At 36.0% G+C, this 18,439-nt stretch overlaps 1 protein-coding gene across 1 annotated transcript in view; it reads left to right on the forward strand.

Moving 5' to 3' along the window:
• Positions 1 to 18,439, forward strand: part of RYR2 (ryanodine receptor 2) — a gene marked incomplete at both ends in the record, with an annotated part of 394,128 nt that overhangs the window by 240,544 nt on the left and 135,145 nt on the right. Inside the window, 9 exons of the mRNA XM_080342351.1 lie at positions 3,616 to 3,824; positions 5,802 to 5,976; positions 12,188 to 12,396; positions 13,307 to 13,659; positions 14,630 to 14,744; positions 15,611 to 15,771; positions 16,434 to 16,593; positions 16,860 to 16,946; positions 17,614 to 17,840. Of these exons, the coding sequence (XP_080198477.1) occupies positions 3,616 to 3,824; positions 5,802 to 5,976; positions 12,188 to 12,396; positions 13,307 to 13,659; positions 14,630 to 14,744; positions 15,611 to 15,771; positions 16,434 to 16,593; positions 16,860 to 16,946; positions 17,614 to 17,840 (1,696 nt within the window). The remainder of the gene's footprint in view (positions 1 to 3,615; positions 3,825 to 5,801; positions 5,977 to 12,187; positions 12,397 to 13,306; positions 13,660 to 14,629; positions 14,745 to 15,610; positions 15,772 to 16,433; positions 16,594 to 16,859; positions 16,947 to 17,613; positions 17,841 to 18,439) is intronic.

Genomic DNA, 18,439 nt, shown 5'->3' on the forward strand with positions numbered 1-18,439 from the left:
AACATTATCCTATGAATATATTGATTAACAAATTATTATTTTTTCTGCTTTGTATAGTGATAGTATTGTTAAATTTGGACATATTTAGGCCATAGACCTTCAGTAAAGTTTTTCTGCGCAGCGTTTAGCTCATACCAAAAATGTACACAGGGAACCAGCCACTTTTAATTTCTTTTCCAAAGCACATACATGCTCTGATCCTCAGCTTTTATGAGAGGCTGCTGTAAAATTACAGTTTTAAATACGAGGCATCACTGATACATGAGTGTGTAACAAGGCTGGATTGCTGAATGGGCAATACAAGGTTTCCTAGTAGGGTAGATGGCCATATTCTCACTGTCAAATTGGCCCTGTGCGTTTCTGGGGAGTTTAAGGCTGCTGCATAATCTTGTAATTTCTTCACCTCCCAGTATGGGAAGGAGATGCTGCATAGAGGGGACGAGCATGGTTTATGGTGGCTTAAGTTTGCAGACGACTCCAAACTGAGTGCGAGTGTTGATCTGCTGGAGGGTAGAAAGGCAATACAGAGGGATTTGGACCAGCTGGATCATTGACCTGAGACCAATTGTATGAGCTTTAGCAAGGCCAAGTGCCAAGTCCTGCACTTGAGTCAACAACAACCCCAGGTAGCGTTACAGGCTCGGGGAAGAGTGACTGGAAAGCTGCCTAGCAGAGAGGGATCTGAGGGTGTTGATTGACAGCCGGCTGAATATGAGTGAGCAGTGTGCCCAGGTGGCCAAAAAGATCAACAGCATCCTGGCTTGTATCAGGAATAGCGTGGCTGGCAGGACTAGAGAAGTACTTGTGCCACTGTACTCAGCACTGATGAGGCCCCACCTTGAATCCTGTGTTCAGTTTTGGGCCCCTCATCATAAGAAGAACATTGAAATACTAGAGAGAGCTCAGAGTAGGGTGACGAATCTGGTGAGGTGTCTGGAGCACAAGTCTGATGAGGAGCAGCTGAGGGAACTGGGGCTGTTTAGCCTGGAGAAAAGGAGGCTGAGGGGAGAGCTTATCACTGTCTACAACTACCTGAAAGGAGATTGCAGCATGGAGGATGTTGGTCTCTTCTCCCAAGTAGCTTGTGATAGGATGAGAGAAAATGGCCTCAAGTTGCACCAGGTGAAATTTAGATTGGATATTATGAAAAAATGCATCGAGGAAAGGGTTGTCAGGCATTGGAACAGGCTGCCCAGGAAAGTGATGTAGTTACCATCCCTGGAGGTGTTTAAAAGGCATTTAGATGAAGTTCTCAGAGACATGGTTCAATGCTAGAGATAGGTTATGGTTGGACTCAATAATCCTGTGGGTCTCTTCCAACTGAAATGATTCTATGATCCAGTGATTCTCTGCTGGGTTGTCTGGATTAGGAGGCTTTTACCTCTTGCGAGGATAAAAGGGCTGTCTAATGTTGTAGTGTGAGAGGGAGAGAGAGCACGCAAATTTTCCCCAATCTCCTCCAGATCTTGCTGAACAATACTAATCCCCTTTCCTCATTTCAGCTCTGAGAACTATATGCCCTTGCCTTTCCTTGGGAGTGAGCTAGTGGAAAATTGTATTTTTTCCTTACGATGCAGGAATCCTTGAGCTAGTCCTGAGCATGGAGTTACTAATGAAATGTAAAGAACACAGTTGCAGTCCTTGCATCTGAAAGGTGTCATCAATCCTGTTGTAAAATTCCCAGAGGAAAGGACCTGCAGATCAGTGTCTTTCTCAAAAAAAAAGACTGAAATTGCATTCAGCAAAGATTTTTATACTCATTTTGATGATTTAGATTTTACAGTTTATGAGCCTCTCAAGTTTTTGAGATGCATAAAACATGTCATGGGGATCCCCTTTCATCAGCCAAACTCCATACTGTTAATAAAGGATTTAGAGCCCTCTAGTGGTGTTCTGTATATCCATTCATTAATTTTATTGTAAGCATTGATTTACAAGGCTCTATAGCATCATTTTTAATGGTTTACTATTACTTAAGGGTTCCCCACAGCAGCTGTATTTTGGGGTTTCTTAGAATCTACAAAGCATTATGTCTATAGAATTTGAAAAGACAACAAATTCTCAGTTCCCATGCTTTGTGGTGGCTCATCTCCTATAGAGGTGGAGGGTCTTCAAAAGTATCTCTCTCTAAGGCATTAATTGTGTAGACTATCAAAGGGAAAATTCTACTGATAAATAATTTTGTGGCAGAGAGTTTGGAGTTGCTTACAAGAAAGTTAATGAGCCTGATGTAACTGAAGTCAGACATTTAGTTCCATGAGAAGTGATAGTAAGTTCTGAGAGATGTAATTTTTTAAGCTGTTCAAGATAAGATTGACAATGTGGACCTCCATGTGGCTGAGAAAACAGAAAAGGGAAGGCTTTTAACATGGTCTAACTCAGAAAGAGGAAAAATTACGGTGATCAGACTGGAATACTGAACTTTCAAAGGCTGCGCAGGCTTTAATGTCTTGCAAGTTTCTGGAAAAAAGATGCAGAATTCTTTAGGTATTCTTTTTCCTAATCTGAGAAAAACAGTAAGAGTGATCCCTGAGTCATGTGATTTGATTAATAGAAAGAAAACGGTATAAAATACCGGAGAATAGAGTAGTTGAGAATGCTTCATGAAGCAAGGTCAAAGGTTTGATTCAGCCTTACTTCTTGTGCTTTGTGAAATCATTTTCATCGTTTTAAAGTGTGATTTTGTGTAATTTCAAGCTACCTTATGGTTTCATTTGATGGTAAGGTCTTAGAAAGTGTCAGAGACAGGCTGCAGAACTGTGTAATAAGTAAGAAACAGTGAGGGAGGTTTGTTCCAGTAAACTGGTGTCTTTCTTGCACTGGTGAGCCCGGAGCTGGACCCAGTACTCCAGATATGGGCTCACTAGTACCAAGCAGAGAGGACGAATCACCTTCCTGGACCTACTGGCAACACTGCTCCTTGTGCAGTCTGTGATACTTCTGTCATTCTTTGATGTGAGGCTACATTACTGGCTCATGTTCCACTCATCTACCAGGATCCCCAGCTCCTTTTCTGCCCAGCTGGTTTCCAATGCCCCCATAGACCCCAGTACTCCTGGGTACTCCAGTATAGTGCCCAGATTTGTCTGCCAGCATATCTTGATCCGTAAGTTCTGAACTGGCTCCTGAGCCATCCCAAAGCAGTTCACCATGTGTTCCAGCTGCTCTCTCACACGAAGGGCAGCTCTTCCTCAAAACCTTCTCAGTCTGTCCTTCCTAAAAAAGCCATATATTAATCCATTGCAATACTCCAGTCATGTGAGTCATCCCACCATGTTTCTATGATCATAGTCCTGTAACTCAGACTTCTAAGTACTAGTACTCCTTTTATTCTTTCCTTTTTCCCTTCTTCCCTTTTCCCTTTTTCCTTTCCTTTCCCTCTCTTCCCCATTCTGGGTGAATTAACGTAGAGTCATTTCAGAGAGGTACCCAAGTGTGGTGATTCCCCAGAATGGGCAAGGGTGCTTTCTTCTTTTCATGCCTATGCTCAAAGGGATTCCTTTGCCTTTTGTTTTCACTGCCTTCTGTTTGTCAGTATTTGAATACAATACATTCTGTGTACAGGTTTTTTCTTCTTTCTTTTTTTTTTTTTTTTTTTTTTTTTAAATCTTACAGCAATGAAACTGGATGTGTGCAGTGGGATAATGGAAAAATTCAGGATCTTCCGCACAGAAAAGACTTACGCAGTGAAGACTGGGAAGTGGTACTTTGAGTTTGAGGCAGTTACTGCAGGCGACATGAGAGTTGGCTGGACCAGGCCAGGTTGCCTTCCAGATCAGGAACTTGGTTCAGATGAAGAAGCTTTTGTTTTTGATGGCTTTAAGGTTTGTATATATTCATCTGTAATAATAGAAGTGATTGCAAAACTTAATTTTGCGTCTTATTCCGTGTATTATTGCCTCAACTAAATTGCCCTGTCTTCTTTCATTTGTGTTTCATGAGATTATTTCTCCCTGTCTTTGAGGGCCTAGGTGGAATAAGGAATTAAGTAATGGGGTTTGGCATTCCTATCACTCTTTTTTCACAGCTTCACAGTATTTGTACAGTATATATAGAGTATTGAAAATCTAAGTGATTTAATCAAATTCAAAATACTGGCAGAGCTCTAATTAGCTATGAATAATTTCTTTAAATTTTTACTCTCTTGTTCTCTCTATAAGAAGTGCCATTAGGGAATAAGTGTGTTTAAGATTATTAGCAGTAATTTAGGCAAGCTTTGATACAAGTTTTTTATAGGAATGTAAATTTACAAAGGGCATAACTGGGTTTTCATGGAAATCCTTACAGCTTAGAATAAATGAAGTATGATAGGACCAGTAATTTTTGCTCAAATTTAACTCTGCATAACACGACTGACTGAAATGTAGTAGTAAACATATATACGAAAACACGCTATTTTTTATGTTCCTGATTTTTATGAGAATAGATTAAATGACTCATTGAAACTTTTTATTTCAGTATGAAGGCAAGTGCAACTGCTACTTGAAGTATAATTGCTATTAAGGCTATTGATGACTTGTGTAAAAATGTCTCTTATATCTGATGTTGGAATTAATTTATTTATTACTATTACAAAATGTAAGAGAAATCAACAGTATTCCTAGCTGTTCCCAGTCATATCAAGCTCTCAAGTTGTATTTTATTCATGTTGTTGGAATTTATATTTTTCCCAGTCTTGTATTACACGAGAAGATGCCCTAAAAAGAGAACTGAAAATTGTTTTTGTAAATTATATGATTGGTTTAAGTAAACTATTCAAGTCCTATGTCTTTACTAGAATAGCTATAGTAGTTTGCCTTCTGAATCTTAGGTTTTGACCTTTAGGTGTCAATTCACGAAGCTGTTTTGTTGTCTTTGATTTTTATACGTTCTCTCCCTGGTTGGAGAAAAGCTTTTGACCTTCAGGGTACACAGAAAAGCTCATTTGTTTTCTAGGATTTTCAGGATGGATACAGAGGATAAGAATCAGCTTGTCATGGATTATTTTAATAAGGAACCTATTTGTTATTAACACTGTTTGTTTTATGCGTGTTACGATAGTTCTTAATAGATTTTAATTTACTTGAATTCCAATCCAAGACCCCATCCAAAGCCTTTGCAGTCTTTGACTTTAACTTCAGTCATATGAATCATTAATCATGCCCTGCAATCATTAATCAGCTATTCTGGAATCTTATCAAGAGGTCAGAGTGCTTGTCCCATCCACAGATTTTTTTCCTTCCAAAATCTGGTATGACAGTTTAATTTATTTTTGTACAAAGCATTTTTAGAATTAAACTTCAGGAACCAATACAGTTTGTTTGAAAGCAATGAATTTATAGGCTACTACAATAAATAAAAGCAATTGATTAAAAAAAGTTTGTGAAACACCTATTTAGCATTGTAACTGATAGCATATTATTTTAATTTCAAGTCTTCTGTGGAGCTTCTGTAGAAAAATAAGCCATGCTCTTACTTTTTACTGAAATGTTGAAATAGCAATTTTCCCTGTCAGCTCACATAGCCACATTTCGCAGTTTGAGGGGTGCTTGTAGGAAGTTAATTGTTGGATTTCCATTTTCAGATCAAACTTGAGAGTACTCGGGGGTTGGAACTAGGTGAACTTTAAGGTCCCTTCTAACTCAAACCATTCTGTAATTCTGTGATACTCACAGGCATTGTTTTGGAATGATATGCTGTGAAAGTGTTAATTTTAGTGCCATCTTAATTGCCGGGGCTAATTATTAGTTTTACCATGAAGGGAGAGAGGAGCGTGTACATTGTCATTGTTACTCTTTGAAATGCTTCTAAATCCTTTTCAGGCACAGCGGTGGCATCAAGGTAATGAGCATTTTGGCCGCTCTTGGTTGGCAGGAGATGTTGTTGGGTGTATGGTTGACATGAATGAGCACACTATGATGTTCACTTTAAATGGTGAAATCCTACTTGATGACTCAGGTTCAGAACTTGCATTCAAGGACTTTGAGGTTGGTGATGGTAAGTACTGTAATACATTGTGCTGTAAATTTGCTGTTGCCCAATTTTTGCTCCAGCTTCCATTTTAATGTCATTTGTTTCTTGTTTTTATTTCCCCACCCTCTCTCCAGGGAATTACCCCTTCTCCTTTTCTCTATTTGATTAGTATCAAACCTTTGGAAAGGAGATGTACTGGGAGTCAGGATAAGGCCAGGCCTTTTCTGTGGTGAACTTCACAGACATCTTTTATTATCAGACCTTTTGACTTTTTGCAGGGATGTGTCTGGAGTTGCGAATTCATGATATTTAACATTTCATCCACCCTGCAGCATACCGATTCATGATATAACAGAATCATAAGGATGAATCATAGAATGGCTTGGGTTTAAAGGGACCTTTGAAGATCATCTAGTCCAACCCGCTGCCATTTTATTTTGTTCAAGTATCAAATTACTACCAAATTTCTGTCAAATTAATGAGAACATATGGCAAGGAGTTTAAGCCATCTTTAAGGTTTTGCTTTACCTCTGGGAGGAGAAATGAGACCTGATCCAGGATAAAGCCAGATGGGACAAAGTTAGCCTTGGAAACTTTTTACTTCATTTAAAACTGGCAGATTGAGTTTTGTGCCTGTTGTTGTAGTGTTCTTGGTGCAGCTTTAAGAGCCCACAAGCAGGTTTTAGTTTACCATGAAGCCGTAGCTTATGAGATTGCAAAATACAGCAAGGATTGTGAGGTTGCGTCAGGTGCCAGATTGATTTTATACCAGAAGAGTGTTTTTGTTTATAAATTTAATTACTTAGTTGTGTGCAAATGCATACATAAAAGGGTAAGAAATTACATTATTGTAGATAACTGCCTAAAATTTCTGAACTGTGGTAATGTAAAAAAAATATTTTAAGCTTTAATCTTTGCTTTTCAATTGTTGTAGATGCATACATCCTGTCATATATATTGTGTATCTGTTAAAAAAAATATATCTGTCTGAGAGATAAAGTTAAATTTTTTGAACAATAAAAGCTGCAAATGATACTTTTGGGTTACGGATCCCTATTCCCATGGGAAATATTAATCTTATAACTCCTAATTAGGCAGTTCCCTGCTTGAATTTTAACCATTTTATTTTCAGCTGGATTTCAGAGTATTTTACTTTCAGGAGCATTTTGGGAGAATTGTTTTCCCTTCTTTTACCATGCCATAAGAATTAAGAATAATTCGATTTAATTTAAAATCAGATAATTGCCACCAATTTTCTTGACTCATGGCTGTTACTTTACTGCCTTCTGATTTCCTTAGGTACTGTGATGACATGATGAGGGAAAGGGATGTGTGAATTGGCTTACTGTTAGTGCCATCCTGGTGCCATTAAATTACAGTGGTTTTCCTGTTACTAAGCTCTATAATCTCACTGAGGAGTGACAGATTCTGAGAGAAACTGGAATTCCATGAAATTCTGAGGGTAGCCTATTGGATCACTATTTTGATTGCAAAGTTGATGAAATCACAGTGGTGTCGTTTTCATGGTACTCCTTTCTAGATGCAGCTTCAGATTTAAACAGGTCTGTGTTGAGTCTGAAACTGCTGAAGTAGTTCCCAGTTTGACAAGGAGCCCGAAGGCCTTGGTAACCATGTCAAAGACTTAATGTCAGTGCCAAGGATCTCAGATTTTTCACAATATCCTTTTAATTCACATTCAGTTTTTCTAGTGTTGTGTTTGTAGAAAAGAGTTTGCCTTTGAAATAAGATCTTCTGTTTTCAAAGGAACGTGAATTGCTCTCAGATTTAATAACTCCAGATCAATATTTGTAAATAATATAGGTATGTCATATACATTTCAAGGCGTTGGGGAGGTGGGGCATTTGTATGTATGTGTATATACAAACATATATGAAATACACAAATTAAATATGACTTCTATAGAGCTTTCATGTTTTGGTAGGCTGGCTTCAGTTTGGTTTTGTTGATGACTCTTGTTTGAGAGCATTGAGAACTTTCTGCAGATAACTTCTACCAGTGAATTGTGTGCATGCCATATGCTGCTGCAGAAACAGACCTTTTGCTTTAGAAAAATTATTCTAGGCAGAGCCCAGCATCCTACTTTGAAGGATGCAGTTTGACAATAAATCAGTTCTGTAGTTTTAATTTCTTAGTAACAGTTAAAAGGGAATATGGTGCACTGCCAGCTCACTAATAAGGCTCATGTGCTGCATCTTAGGTTGTACTACCTACAAAAGGAGCTCTTGAGATTACAGCAGACTAATTTGTTTGTGAGATACCATCACAGTACTAAAATTATTAAACATAATTGCATATTACTGTGCATTTGTGTAAGAGAATATCACACTCTAGATATGGTCAAGTACACTGTGGAAACCAAATTTTGTTTTGTCAATGCGTGATGTATGTGAGCATCAACTGTTTGTAGAGAGTGTTTGACAAATTGGGTCAGGAGGTTCATCTTGTGTTCTCGAAAGCAGAGAACATTTTAAAAATTGTTGCTGTCCTATGCTTTTGCCAAGTGTGACAGACAATGCTAGAAGGTGACTTTTCTGGTAGTAAAGCTAAAGTCTTTTTATTTGTTTTGCTATTTTATACAGTAAAATGAAAGTTTTGCTCCACAGCCTAGTTATGCACCTGGAGATTAAGAGACAGGTCACAGGTAAATAATCTTTTTATGTAGCCTGCAGCATGCAAGGGCTACACAGGATCTGTGAGATATCACATCTAAAATGGCTGGATACCTATTTAGAGAAGGGTATTGTAAGTTAATTTTCATTCCATAGCAAGACATGTCACAGCCTTACCAGCACACTCTGTATAAAATGAGGTGCCATACCTTTAGGAGATATGGAAGAGCCCTGAAACACCTTAATGACAGCTGTACAAATCAGAGCAGAATTTCACCAGAGGCTGAACTAGTACTTCCATGGTTAGGACTGGAACTGGTATTTATATTCAATTCAAACAGAGCAACAGTTACCATAGAATTATGATTACTTGCAGGAGTTACCTACATGTACAGTAGTGTTCTGGCGTTACTGGAATATGTATTGGTGAGAGAGATTGTCATCTTGATTTCACATTGGCTACAGTTATAAGGTTGATGGAAGATACTAGATCGAGGTGAAACATCAATGAGGGTTTTACTCATGTAGGAATTTTTTTCTGGGTTGGTTTGTTTTCTTTCAAGGAATATTGTAAATACTTATTTACATTTTAGTTGTGTTGGTGTGTAAAATATTAGATTCATTCTTAGACATGAAGCAATCTGAGAGATCTTTTTTTCCTGAGACCACAGGAAAATGCATAGGTAGAAAAATTAACAGTTTATGTACATTCTGTTTAGGAAGGGTAAAGATTAATAATATTTTGAATATTTTACATATTTTTAATATTCCTGTTCGATTTAGTTCTATGTCATGTACAGATCTCAGTCTTAATGAATAGAGTTTATCATATTTTCTTGGATTTTAGACTCCATCTACTTTTCTGATCATCTTTTTCTATAATGTATGCTTAATGAATTCTGCTGATAACATCAGTGGCTATTGCTTTTTTTTTGTTTGTTTGTTTTGTAAACCAATTATTTCCCATTTGTTTTGAAGACTGTAATAAAGATGAGCTGGCTATGTGTTGATTCTCAAGGTGCCAGAGACAGAGCTTGCTACTTCCTTTCATGAAATATTTGACCTGTGCAGAAACATAAAGCAATTGTTCATATCTATATATATATATCTATTTATTATATTTATAGATACGACACATTCACAACTGATCAGTTTACACCTCTTTGTCTTTGAACACAATATTTTTTTTAAGCTTTTGTTCTTCTCTGTTTTCTATGATAAATGTTTGTGCCACAAGTATAGTTGGGTCACTGTTTTCTTTTCAGCAGCAGTGGATAGGAAATACCTGTGGATACATGTCAGAACAGGATAAGCAGATGGTGATACACTCACTGAGCCTCCAGTGATTTCTGGTTCAGGAACTTTCTGAAGCAAACATGACATGTAGTGTTTTGGTTTTTTTTCTTTCTCACCTGAATGTGTTGAAACGCTTTTTGAATCAATGTGAGCTTTTAGCATCTATGATACTATGTGATGGAGAATTCCACAGGATTACTATGAGGTATATAAGGAAGTTCCTCCCTTTCTACCAAACAATTTCTTTGATCATAATTTTTATTTTGAAAGACATTGAAATATCATTTACTGTTCTTTATGCCACTCATAATGGTCATATGTATCATACCCTTTTTTTTTAATTTTTTTTTTTGAGGCTGAAGTATCCTAATTTCTTTAATTGCTGCTGTTAAGAAATCGGTTTCATTTGGTTTTGCCATTTTTGGATCTATTATATCTTTTTTGAGATGTGGAAAGGAAACCTCTTTGTAAGATCCTAAATGTGTGTGGCATACATCCCGAAAATATCTGAAAATGTTTTACATCAATAAGAACTGGAAATTAAATGGTGAAGTGATTCAGACAGATACAGACAAAGAACATGGTTTAGGCTGCAGATATCTATGAGATTTATAGGATCCCTTATGTCATTTTTGGCTAATATTGTGAGGATTTATGCTGTCACAATTGTTTCTGTATAAAGCCATTCTCAAACATCTTGATGTCCAGAAAAAGTTGTTACTATTCTTGAGTGATGAGCTGAGATTTGTTAATGAAAACAGAATTTTGATTTTTGGTTTTGTTAAAATCTTTTGCAACAGCTTATGGATTCCTTTAACTCATCAGGGAGCCCAGGAACAAGTCTGAAACAAACTTCCTACTAGAGCTGCAGGGCTTTACTGTAGCATATATCCATGTATGCAATTACAACTTTCCTAGTTATGTGTTGTATAATATGATTTTGTTTCATTTAGTGCTGGAAAATACTCTTTATTATTATCTGTCATTGGAGTTGCACTGGCAGAATGGACATAAATCACGTTGTCTGTGTTATCTGAGAAGTTAATGCCTTGTGATTTAAGAGCTTGATGTGAAAAGTCTGGACTTGAATTTAACTGATAGTGTTTGTCTTAATTGTATTGTTCCTAATGCACATACGCATGATAACCAATCTTGGGTATCTATATAAAAATCTTCAAAAGATTGTAGTGAAGGCTGATATTATATCTGGTGAAAAAGTCATTGCTGTAAATGTTGCTCTGGAGTTTGCTTTTGTCTCTAAATAATTTATAATGAACAGATATTCTGCCCTTTTTTATCTAGGCAGCCTAAGGAAAAGTGAGGAACCAGTTGTGTTTTGCCCTTATGCCCTTCAATATCTGTTACATTCACTTGAAGCAGAATCATTGAACAGAGCTTCATGTTTCTTGTTGATACAAGAGAAAACATTTTGTTAATAGCTAGGTCAAGTCTTCAAAGCAGTTTGTAGCTGTGGAAATTCAAAATCAGCATGAAAAGGAACAGAAGAAATAAGAGATTTTTCTTAGATTTTTAGACTGTGATGCTGAATCTGAGAAAAAAAAAACAAAACCAAAACCAAAAAAGTTGGGGTTTTTTTTAAGTGCAAAGGAGTCAAAAGTGAGTTCCCTGTACTAGTGAAACAATAAGAGAGCAGATGAATACAAATGTGGAAGTGATTCAAAAGTAAAAACAAAAAACTCAGCTGAAAACCGAACTACTCTAAGTTTCATGAAGCTACAGTACCATATTGTCATTTCTCATTATCCTGAGCAAAAAAGTGTTATAAAGGTTTTTATTTATTTATTTATTTTGTTAATTCTACAGCATGCACTTGGTTCCTATTTGTAATTTTTTTTCACAGTTATAGTTACATGGACAAGCACTATATTACTTTTGAAGTAATTTTTGAGGTTCTCTCAAAACACCATGAGTAATGGAATCTTAGGAGGAATGTAAAAAATAGTAAGACTTGGACTAAAACTGACAACACTCTACCAGCTTAGCAGAGAGATTAACCAGGAGCTGATTGTCAGACTCCTTGAAGTACACCTATATTTCCGTGAAGTAAATTGGGTGTTGCATGAAAAGATGCATTGCTATTAGAGAGGTGTTTTTTTTTTTTTCAGAATGATATTTGAGATACAGTAGTTGGTGACATGCAGGTGATCTGCTGCCGGCATTTATGCTCTGGTGATTTTTTTGTTTTGTTTTATTTTTTTTTCCAAATGATTTTTGTTTGGATTGTGGAAGAGAGCAGTTCTCTGGTTTTCATGATGAACAACCCACATTTTATTTCATCTTGTTTTAAGGATTTCTACCTGTGTGCAGCCTGGGACCATCTCAAGTAGGAAGAATGAACTTTGGAAAAGATGTCAGCACTCTAAAATATTTCACTATCTGTGGCTTACAGGAAGGGTATGAGCCCTTTGCTGTTAATACAAATAGAGACATCACCATTTGGCTGAGTAAAAGACTCCCTCAGTTTCTACCCGTGCCACAAAATCATGAACATATTGAGGTTTGTGATCCTATTAAAATGTTTCTAGACACTTCTTCCATGAATATGTTTGAATTGTGTTTCTACTTTTGCACTTCTAGACAAGATTTTTAATGTGGTATGTTGACCCAGTTCTCGAAGAACCTTGCACCTGTTACAAATTTTTCACATCCAATGCAGTTGGAAATTATGTAATAATTTGGTTGATAGTATTTATTTATCTGTGAAATCTCTCGTGTGTGTAACCATGCGATTCTCAGATACAAATTCTACAATATGTCCTCATTAAGAACTCCTTGTGCAGTGAGAACTATGTTTGTAAACAGCTTCCAGAAATGGGACGTTTCTACATAACAGATACCATGTGTTCTGGTGCACACACTTTGTGATTTTTTTCCATAAATAATTGATTTTGATTTTAGTAAATAGTTATTAGCCAATTACATCAACACTTACGTCCCAATCAGTTGTGCATCTTGATTGAACTAAGTTTGTGCCCTGTAAGTCTACCATGAAATCCTTCTAAAACTGATGAAACAACAAGTCTTTTTCCGCTGATGTATATCTCACTGTAGCATTTAAGAAGTAATTTGTGTGTTTGCACATGTGCCTGTATGATTTATATTAGTTGGTTTGCGTTGTTTTGGGAAGGATTGGATTGATGTTGCAAAGAGTTAGGATGAGAAAGGTCATTCCCTATGTGAGTGGTTTTGGTTTTTTGTTTAACAATGGAACAACAAAGATTTCAAGTCCTTACAGTATTTATTCCCCCTTAAAATAGCAGCACATGATTACAATACATTAGACCATGGACAGCATACTGTTGCAAGTTTTGCACATCGTGAATGCTTATAAGTTAAATATAAGTTGAATATTTACATGGGGGGAAAAAGCATCAGCTTCAAAACAACTGTATCTTTACATTTGATAGGTGATGAGAATTGATGGCACCATAGACAGCTGCCCCTGCCTGAAGGTCACACAGAAGTCCTTTGGTTCACAGAACAGTAAAACAGACGTCATGTTTTTTCGATTAAGCATGCCCATTGAATGTGCTGAGGTGTTCTCCAGATCAGCTGCAGGAGGATTACCAGGCTCTGGTCTTTTTGGCCCAAAGAATGACTTGGAGGATTATGATGCTGATTCTGATTTTGAGGTTCTAATGAAAACTGCTCATGGTCATCTAGTTCCTGACCGGACAGAAAGAGAAAAAGACACGACAAAACCAGAGTTAAACAACCATAAAGATTATGTTCAAGAAAAGCCTTCACGTCTTAAACAAAGGTTAGTAGCACTTCTTTTTTTTTTTTTTTCTTCCTCCCTCCTTCTCCTCCTGTTTCTTGAATATTAGAAGAAAATGCCCATCAGGTCTGAAAAGACTTTTCCCTTTTTCTGCCCTAAATTTCAATATAACACAGGAGTTGGGACAGTTAACCTTCATCTGAATAAATTACATTATATGCAGCATATAGGTTAAAATTGAGCAGAAAACTGAGAAAATTTTTGAAGTTGTTAGGAACTTATCATTTGCTTTATTGTAAAGGCTTTTGTGATCATCACCTGAAGTGAACTCTAAAACCATGGAGATCCATTCTGACTGAACTAGATGATCTTCAAAGTGACATGGAATGTTTTTTTCACATGGCTTTCAAAAAGCTGAAGGTGTTAGATAATCTTTATCTAGAACTGTGTATTAGCTTCTTATCTCACTCAGTGAACCAAATAATCGTAAGAATATTCTCTAGTTAGCACATTCATTCTCCCTGATTTTTTTCTTACGGAATCAGGAGCAAAACACCTAACTTCGTGAGGCTGTGGAGATGCAAATGCTGGGCCATTACCCGGACAATATCACTGTTGCTTTCCATTCCTTTTCTGCTCTTCTTTACCGAAGTTGGTTTGGTAAATATTTCAATTGCAGAACAAATCAGGGCATATGGATGGTATTTTTGAATGCATGAAGGTCATTTAAGGTTCCATGCTCTTCCAAAGTGAAAAGGTGCTTAATAGCCTGATAGTTTTTTAAGTTATGTGAGTTTAGTTTCCGAATAACTTTTGAATATATACGTTAAGCTCAAAATTCATTTAAGTGCTCTTTTCTGAAGAACTTATTTTGTTTCAATTTGCATGGAAGTAATAAATTAACTGATGATACTTATAAATGGTATTTATTATTTATTTATTTAGGGCTAGCATAATAAATATCATCTATTTAGGGATAACGTATCAATATGATTTACTTATTTTATTACAGATTTATGCTCAGGAGGACAAAGCCAGATTACAGCATGAGTCACTCTGCACGGCTTACTGAGGATGTACTAGCAGATGATAGGGATGACTATGATTATTTGATGCAAACTTCCACGGTATTGTAACACAGAATCGCTATTTTAGCCATTTGCTTTTTTTTTTTTTTTTTTTTTTTTTAATTAATAACTATATGTTTTTGCTTGTAAAAGTTTCAGAAACTGTAATTTTCAGGCACATTTTTTAATTTAAGTGTCTCCGGTAGTCCTTTGCTACTGACTGCTATGTTCCTTTGGTTTTGACTTTATTGTCAGTCTAAACCAATTTCAACATGGAAAGCCATACATTAATGAATCTACTTTTAAAACTGCTGTTGATAACACCAAACATAAAAGAGGAAGAATAAGTAATTCTAGATAATGAAATAAATATGAAAAAGTGCATTAAACTAATAGATCAATGTTCAGGACCATTTGAAAACATCTGTACTAATTTTGCTCAGCACTCATTTCATGGAATTCCCAGGGAAAGTTTTGTGCAGGTTTTGTGCATCTTTTTCTGACAAGATCAGCTGCATAAGCACTCACTCCTCAATGTTCAAAGGAAGAAAATGCTTCCTTTTGGATGTATTATCTTTCTAAAAGAAATTAGATACTAGAAACTGAGCCACCTACAGTACCTAAATTGTAGCTGCAGTACAAAAATAGCCTTCAATGCTGTGATGCAGAAGCCTACCATACAAGTGCGTAAGCCACATCTTTAATCTTTTCCCTTTTTTTTTGTTTTAATATACATATTCTGTTGGCTATATTTTGATTTTTGTGTATATTCCTTTGTTGCTTTGTTTATGAATTGCACTTGAAGAAGCCTATGTTACTATTGAAAAGATGACATATTTTCAGATTTAGTGCAACAAATTAGTTCTGAAACAAATTGATATGCTGGAAACCAAATACTAACATTTACTGACATTTTTTATTGACAGTACTATTATTCAGTGAGGATATTTCCTGGTCAAGAACCTGCTAACGTCTGGGTGGGCTGGATTACATCTGACTTTCACCAGTATGATACAAGCTTTGACTTGGACAGAGTGCGTACTGTCACAGTTACTCTGGGAGATGAAAAAGGGAAGGTTCATGAGAGGTTGGTTACGATTTTCTTAAAAAGTTATATATTTTATACTCATAACAGCAACTAGCAATTTATAAACTGTAAGTCTACCCCATTTAATGTAATTGGGTTGATGAAAAAAAAAAAAAGTAATAGGAAAAAGTGTAACTTGTTCTCTCCTCTTCTTATGAAGAAACAGTGAAGTAATTATTGGATTAAATCAGTAGGCACTGAAAGTAAAATAGCACGTCTTTTCTATGTAGTTTCAGACAATGTTCCTGCAAATATTGGCTTCTGAGCTGGTACAAAGTAGAGCAAAATAACTGGTAGTATTTTTTGAAGTTTTTGGTTTTGAGTAGGGTAACAACAGCTCCTCTCAGCACTTCAGCTTGTGATCCATACCAGAAGCTTTTTGCTATGCTTAACATTAAAAGATTTAAAACCTTAACTTCTGGAGTCTATTTTGTCTCTTGGAATTTTACAAAAGATTTGAGCTTGTTCATGTTTTGTCATCTTCAGTTCTTATTCTTTCAATTATGAAGTCTAGATTTCACTGAATTTTGGCATTGGTTATGGTGGGATCTGCTGTTTTCAGCCACAAGGCCATGTTGGTTGCAACAATACAAAGTTATTCTTAGTCCACTACATAAAGTTTACACACCATCCATAAATAAATTTGTCTTTTGAACATTCAGTATAAAACGCAGCAACTGCTATATGGTGTGCGCAGGAGAGACCATGAGCCCTGGACAAGGACGTAATAATAATGGTCTGGAGATTGGTTGCTTGGTTGATGCTGCCAGTGGCCTGCTGACGTTCACAGCTAATGGCAAGGAACTGGGCACGTATTATCAGGTGAGTAATTTTTTTATGATGTCTTCCAGTAAGAAGGGGGAAAATTGAATCCTCAGACTGGATCTTAGAAATTTTTGTACAAGATAGGAAAAAAAGTAATTGTCGCTGTTATGACAGTAATTTTTTTTTTCTTGCTATTTGGATTTTCTAGGGGTTTATTCAAAGACTTGCATTTATTGACTATCAATACAGATTTAGGTTTTTTTTAATGTATAATAATGTTTTGCTGTCTTTATTGGTTATATATTTGTGCATCATTGATTTAGGTTGAACCCAGTACGAAGTTATTTCCTGCTGTATTTGCTCAAGCTACAAGCCCTAATGTTTTCCAATTTGAACTGGGAAGAATAAAGGTAAAAAATGCTTGGGTTTGTGCAGATTTAGTACTAATATAACATATCAAATAAACTACTTTTTTTTCATTAGTTGCCTGCAATGCACTCTTAGTATTGGGCAGACTTTATTATTCGAAATGTTTACACTATTGCTATTTTTATTCTTAACTCAGTTTTAAATACTTCATGTATTTAAAATACAGTATATTGGTTGAGAAGGGTTGTAACTGATTAGAATTGATGGAAGATATTGCAAAGCTCCACTGAATTTTCTGAATCTTATCCTTCATGATGAAACAAAATCACTGGGGTCAGTAAGGCAAATCTCTTTTTCTACAAATAGAGCATGGGTGACTGAAATTTACTTCCTTGTGTTGCATATGTGGATATCTAAGAAATCAAGAGGTTAAAATAAGAGTGGAGTTCATATCTGTAGTCCAAGACCATACATTCAAGTTTCTATTGAAAGTTTAGCTGTTTTTAAAAATCTGTTTTGAACAATGCTGTCTTGCTGCTAATCTGCCAACAGCTCCCATCTGGCTTTACAAACTACTGAAACTGTTAATTTCCTCTTTCACTGTATTGTACTGTACTGTATGTTGAATATATTTCTTGAAAAATATCATATATTCATTGTTTGGTAAAGATGATGAAACTGATTGTCACTTTTGTTGGAATTTTCCAGAATGTAATGCCATTATCTGCTGGCTTATTCAAAAGCGAACACAAAAACCCAGTCTCTCAATGTCCTCCACGTCTCCACGTCCAATTTCTGACTCATGTGCTTTGGAGCAGAGCGCCAAACCACTTCTTGAAGGTTGATGTCTCTCGGATCAGTGAACGTCAAGGCTGGATGATACAGTGCCTGAATCCTTTGCAGTTCATGGCCCTTCATATTCCTGAAGAAAACAGGTCAATGTTTGTGTGTTGGAGTATAACAGAGATAGGCTGGAATTATGAAGCTAGACATATAATAAAATTTCTATGAGAAAAGCCCAAGGTCTTCTCTGTATTTATAGCACATGTAAATAAAGGCAGTGTGTTTTGATTTAGCTAATATTAAAAATTAATCATATTTTTCAATGCTTTAAAATCTGCCTCCTTTTGTTGCATTTCCAACCTCTCCTAGTTACTCTCTAAACTCTTTAATAGTATAGATAGGTTTTGAATGAAAATGAAAGGAACTCTGTTTATAAATTATTAAATATAATCCATAAGATAGGCAAAGGTTTTTTTTTTTTTTTTGTGGAGATTTCTAAAGACTTGTAACCAATTTAATTTTTCCATTACTTTAATTTTCCTAAATTTATTTTAAACAATTGAAGAAATGTAACTTTTTGATTTCCTTGTTATCCAAATGTCTCAGTGTTTTACCAGTGCCAAAACTGAAAATAAAATTACTAAAAAATTAGGTAAGAATTCTGAACAAAAAACCTTGCTGCTGAACCCTCTGCAGATGAACTCGTTAGTCTGTTACCATTTTGCAAACACAGATTTAAAAACAATAAAAA

This window comes from Nesoenas mayeri (assembly GCF_963082525.1).
Source record: "Nesoenas mayeri genome assembly, chromosome: 3".
Classification (NCBI taxonomy): domain Eukaryota; kingdom Metazoa; phylum Chordata; class Aves; order Columbiformes; family Columbidae; genus Nesoenas; species Nesoenas mayeri.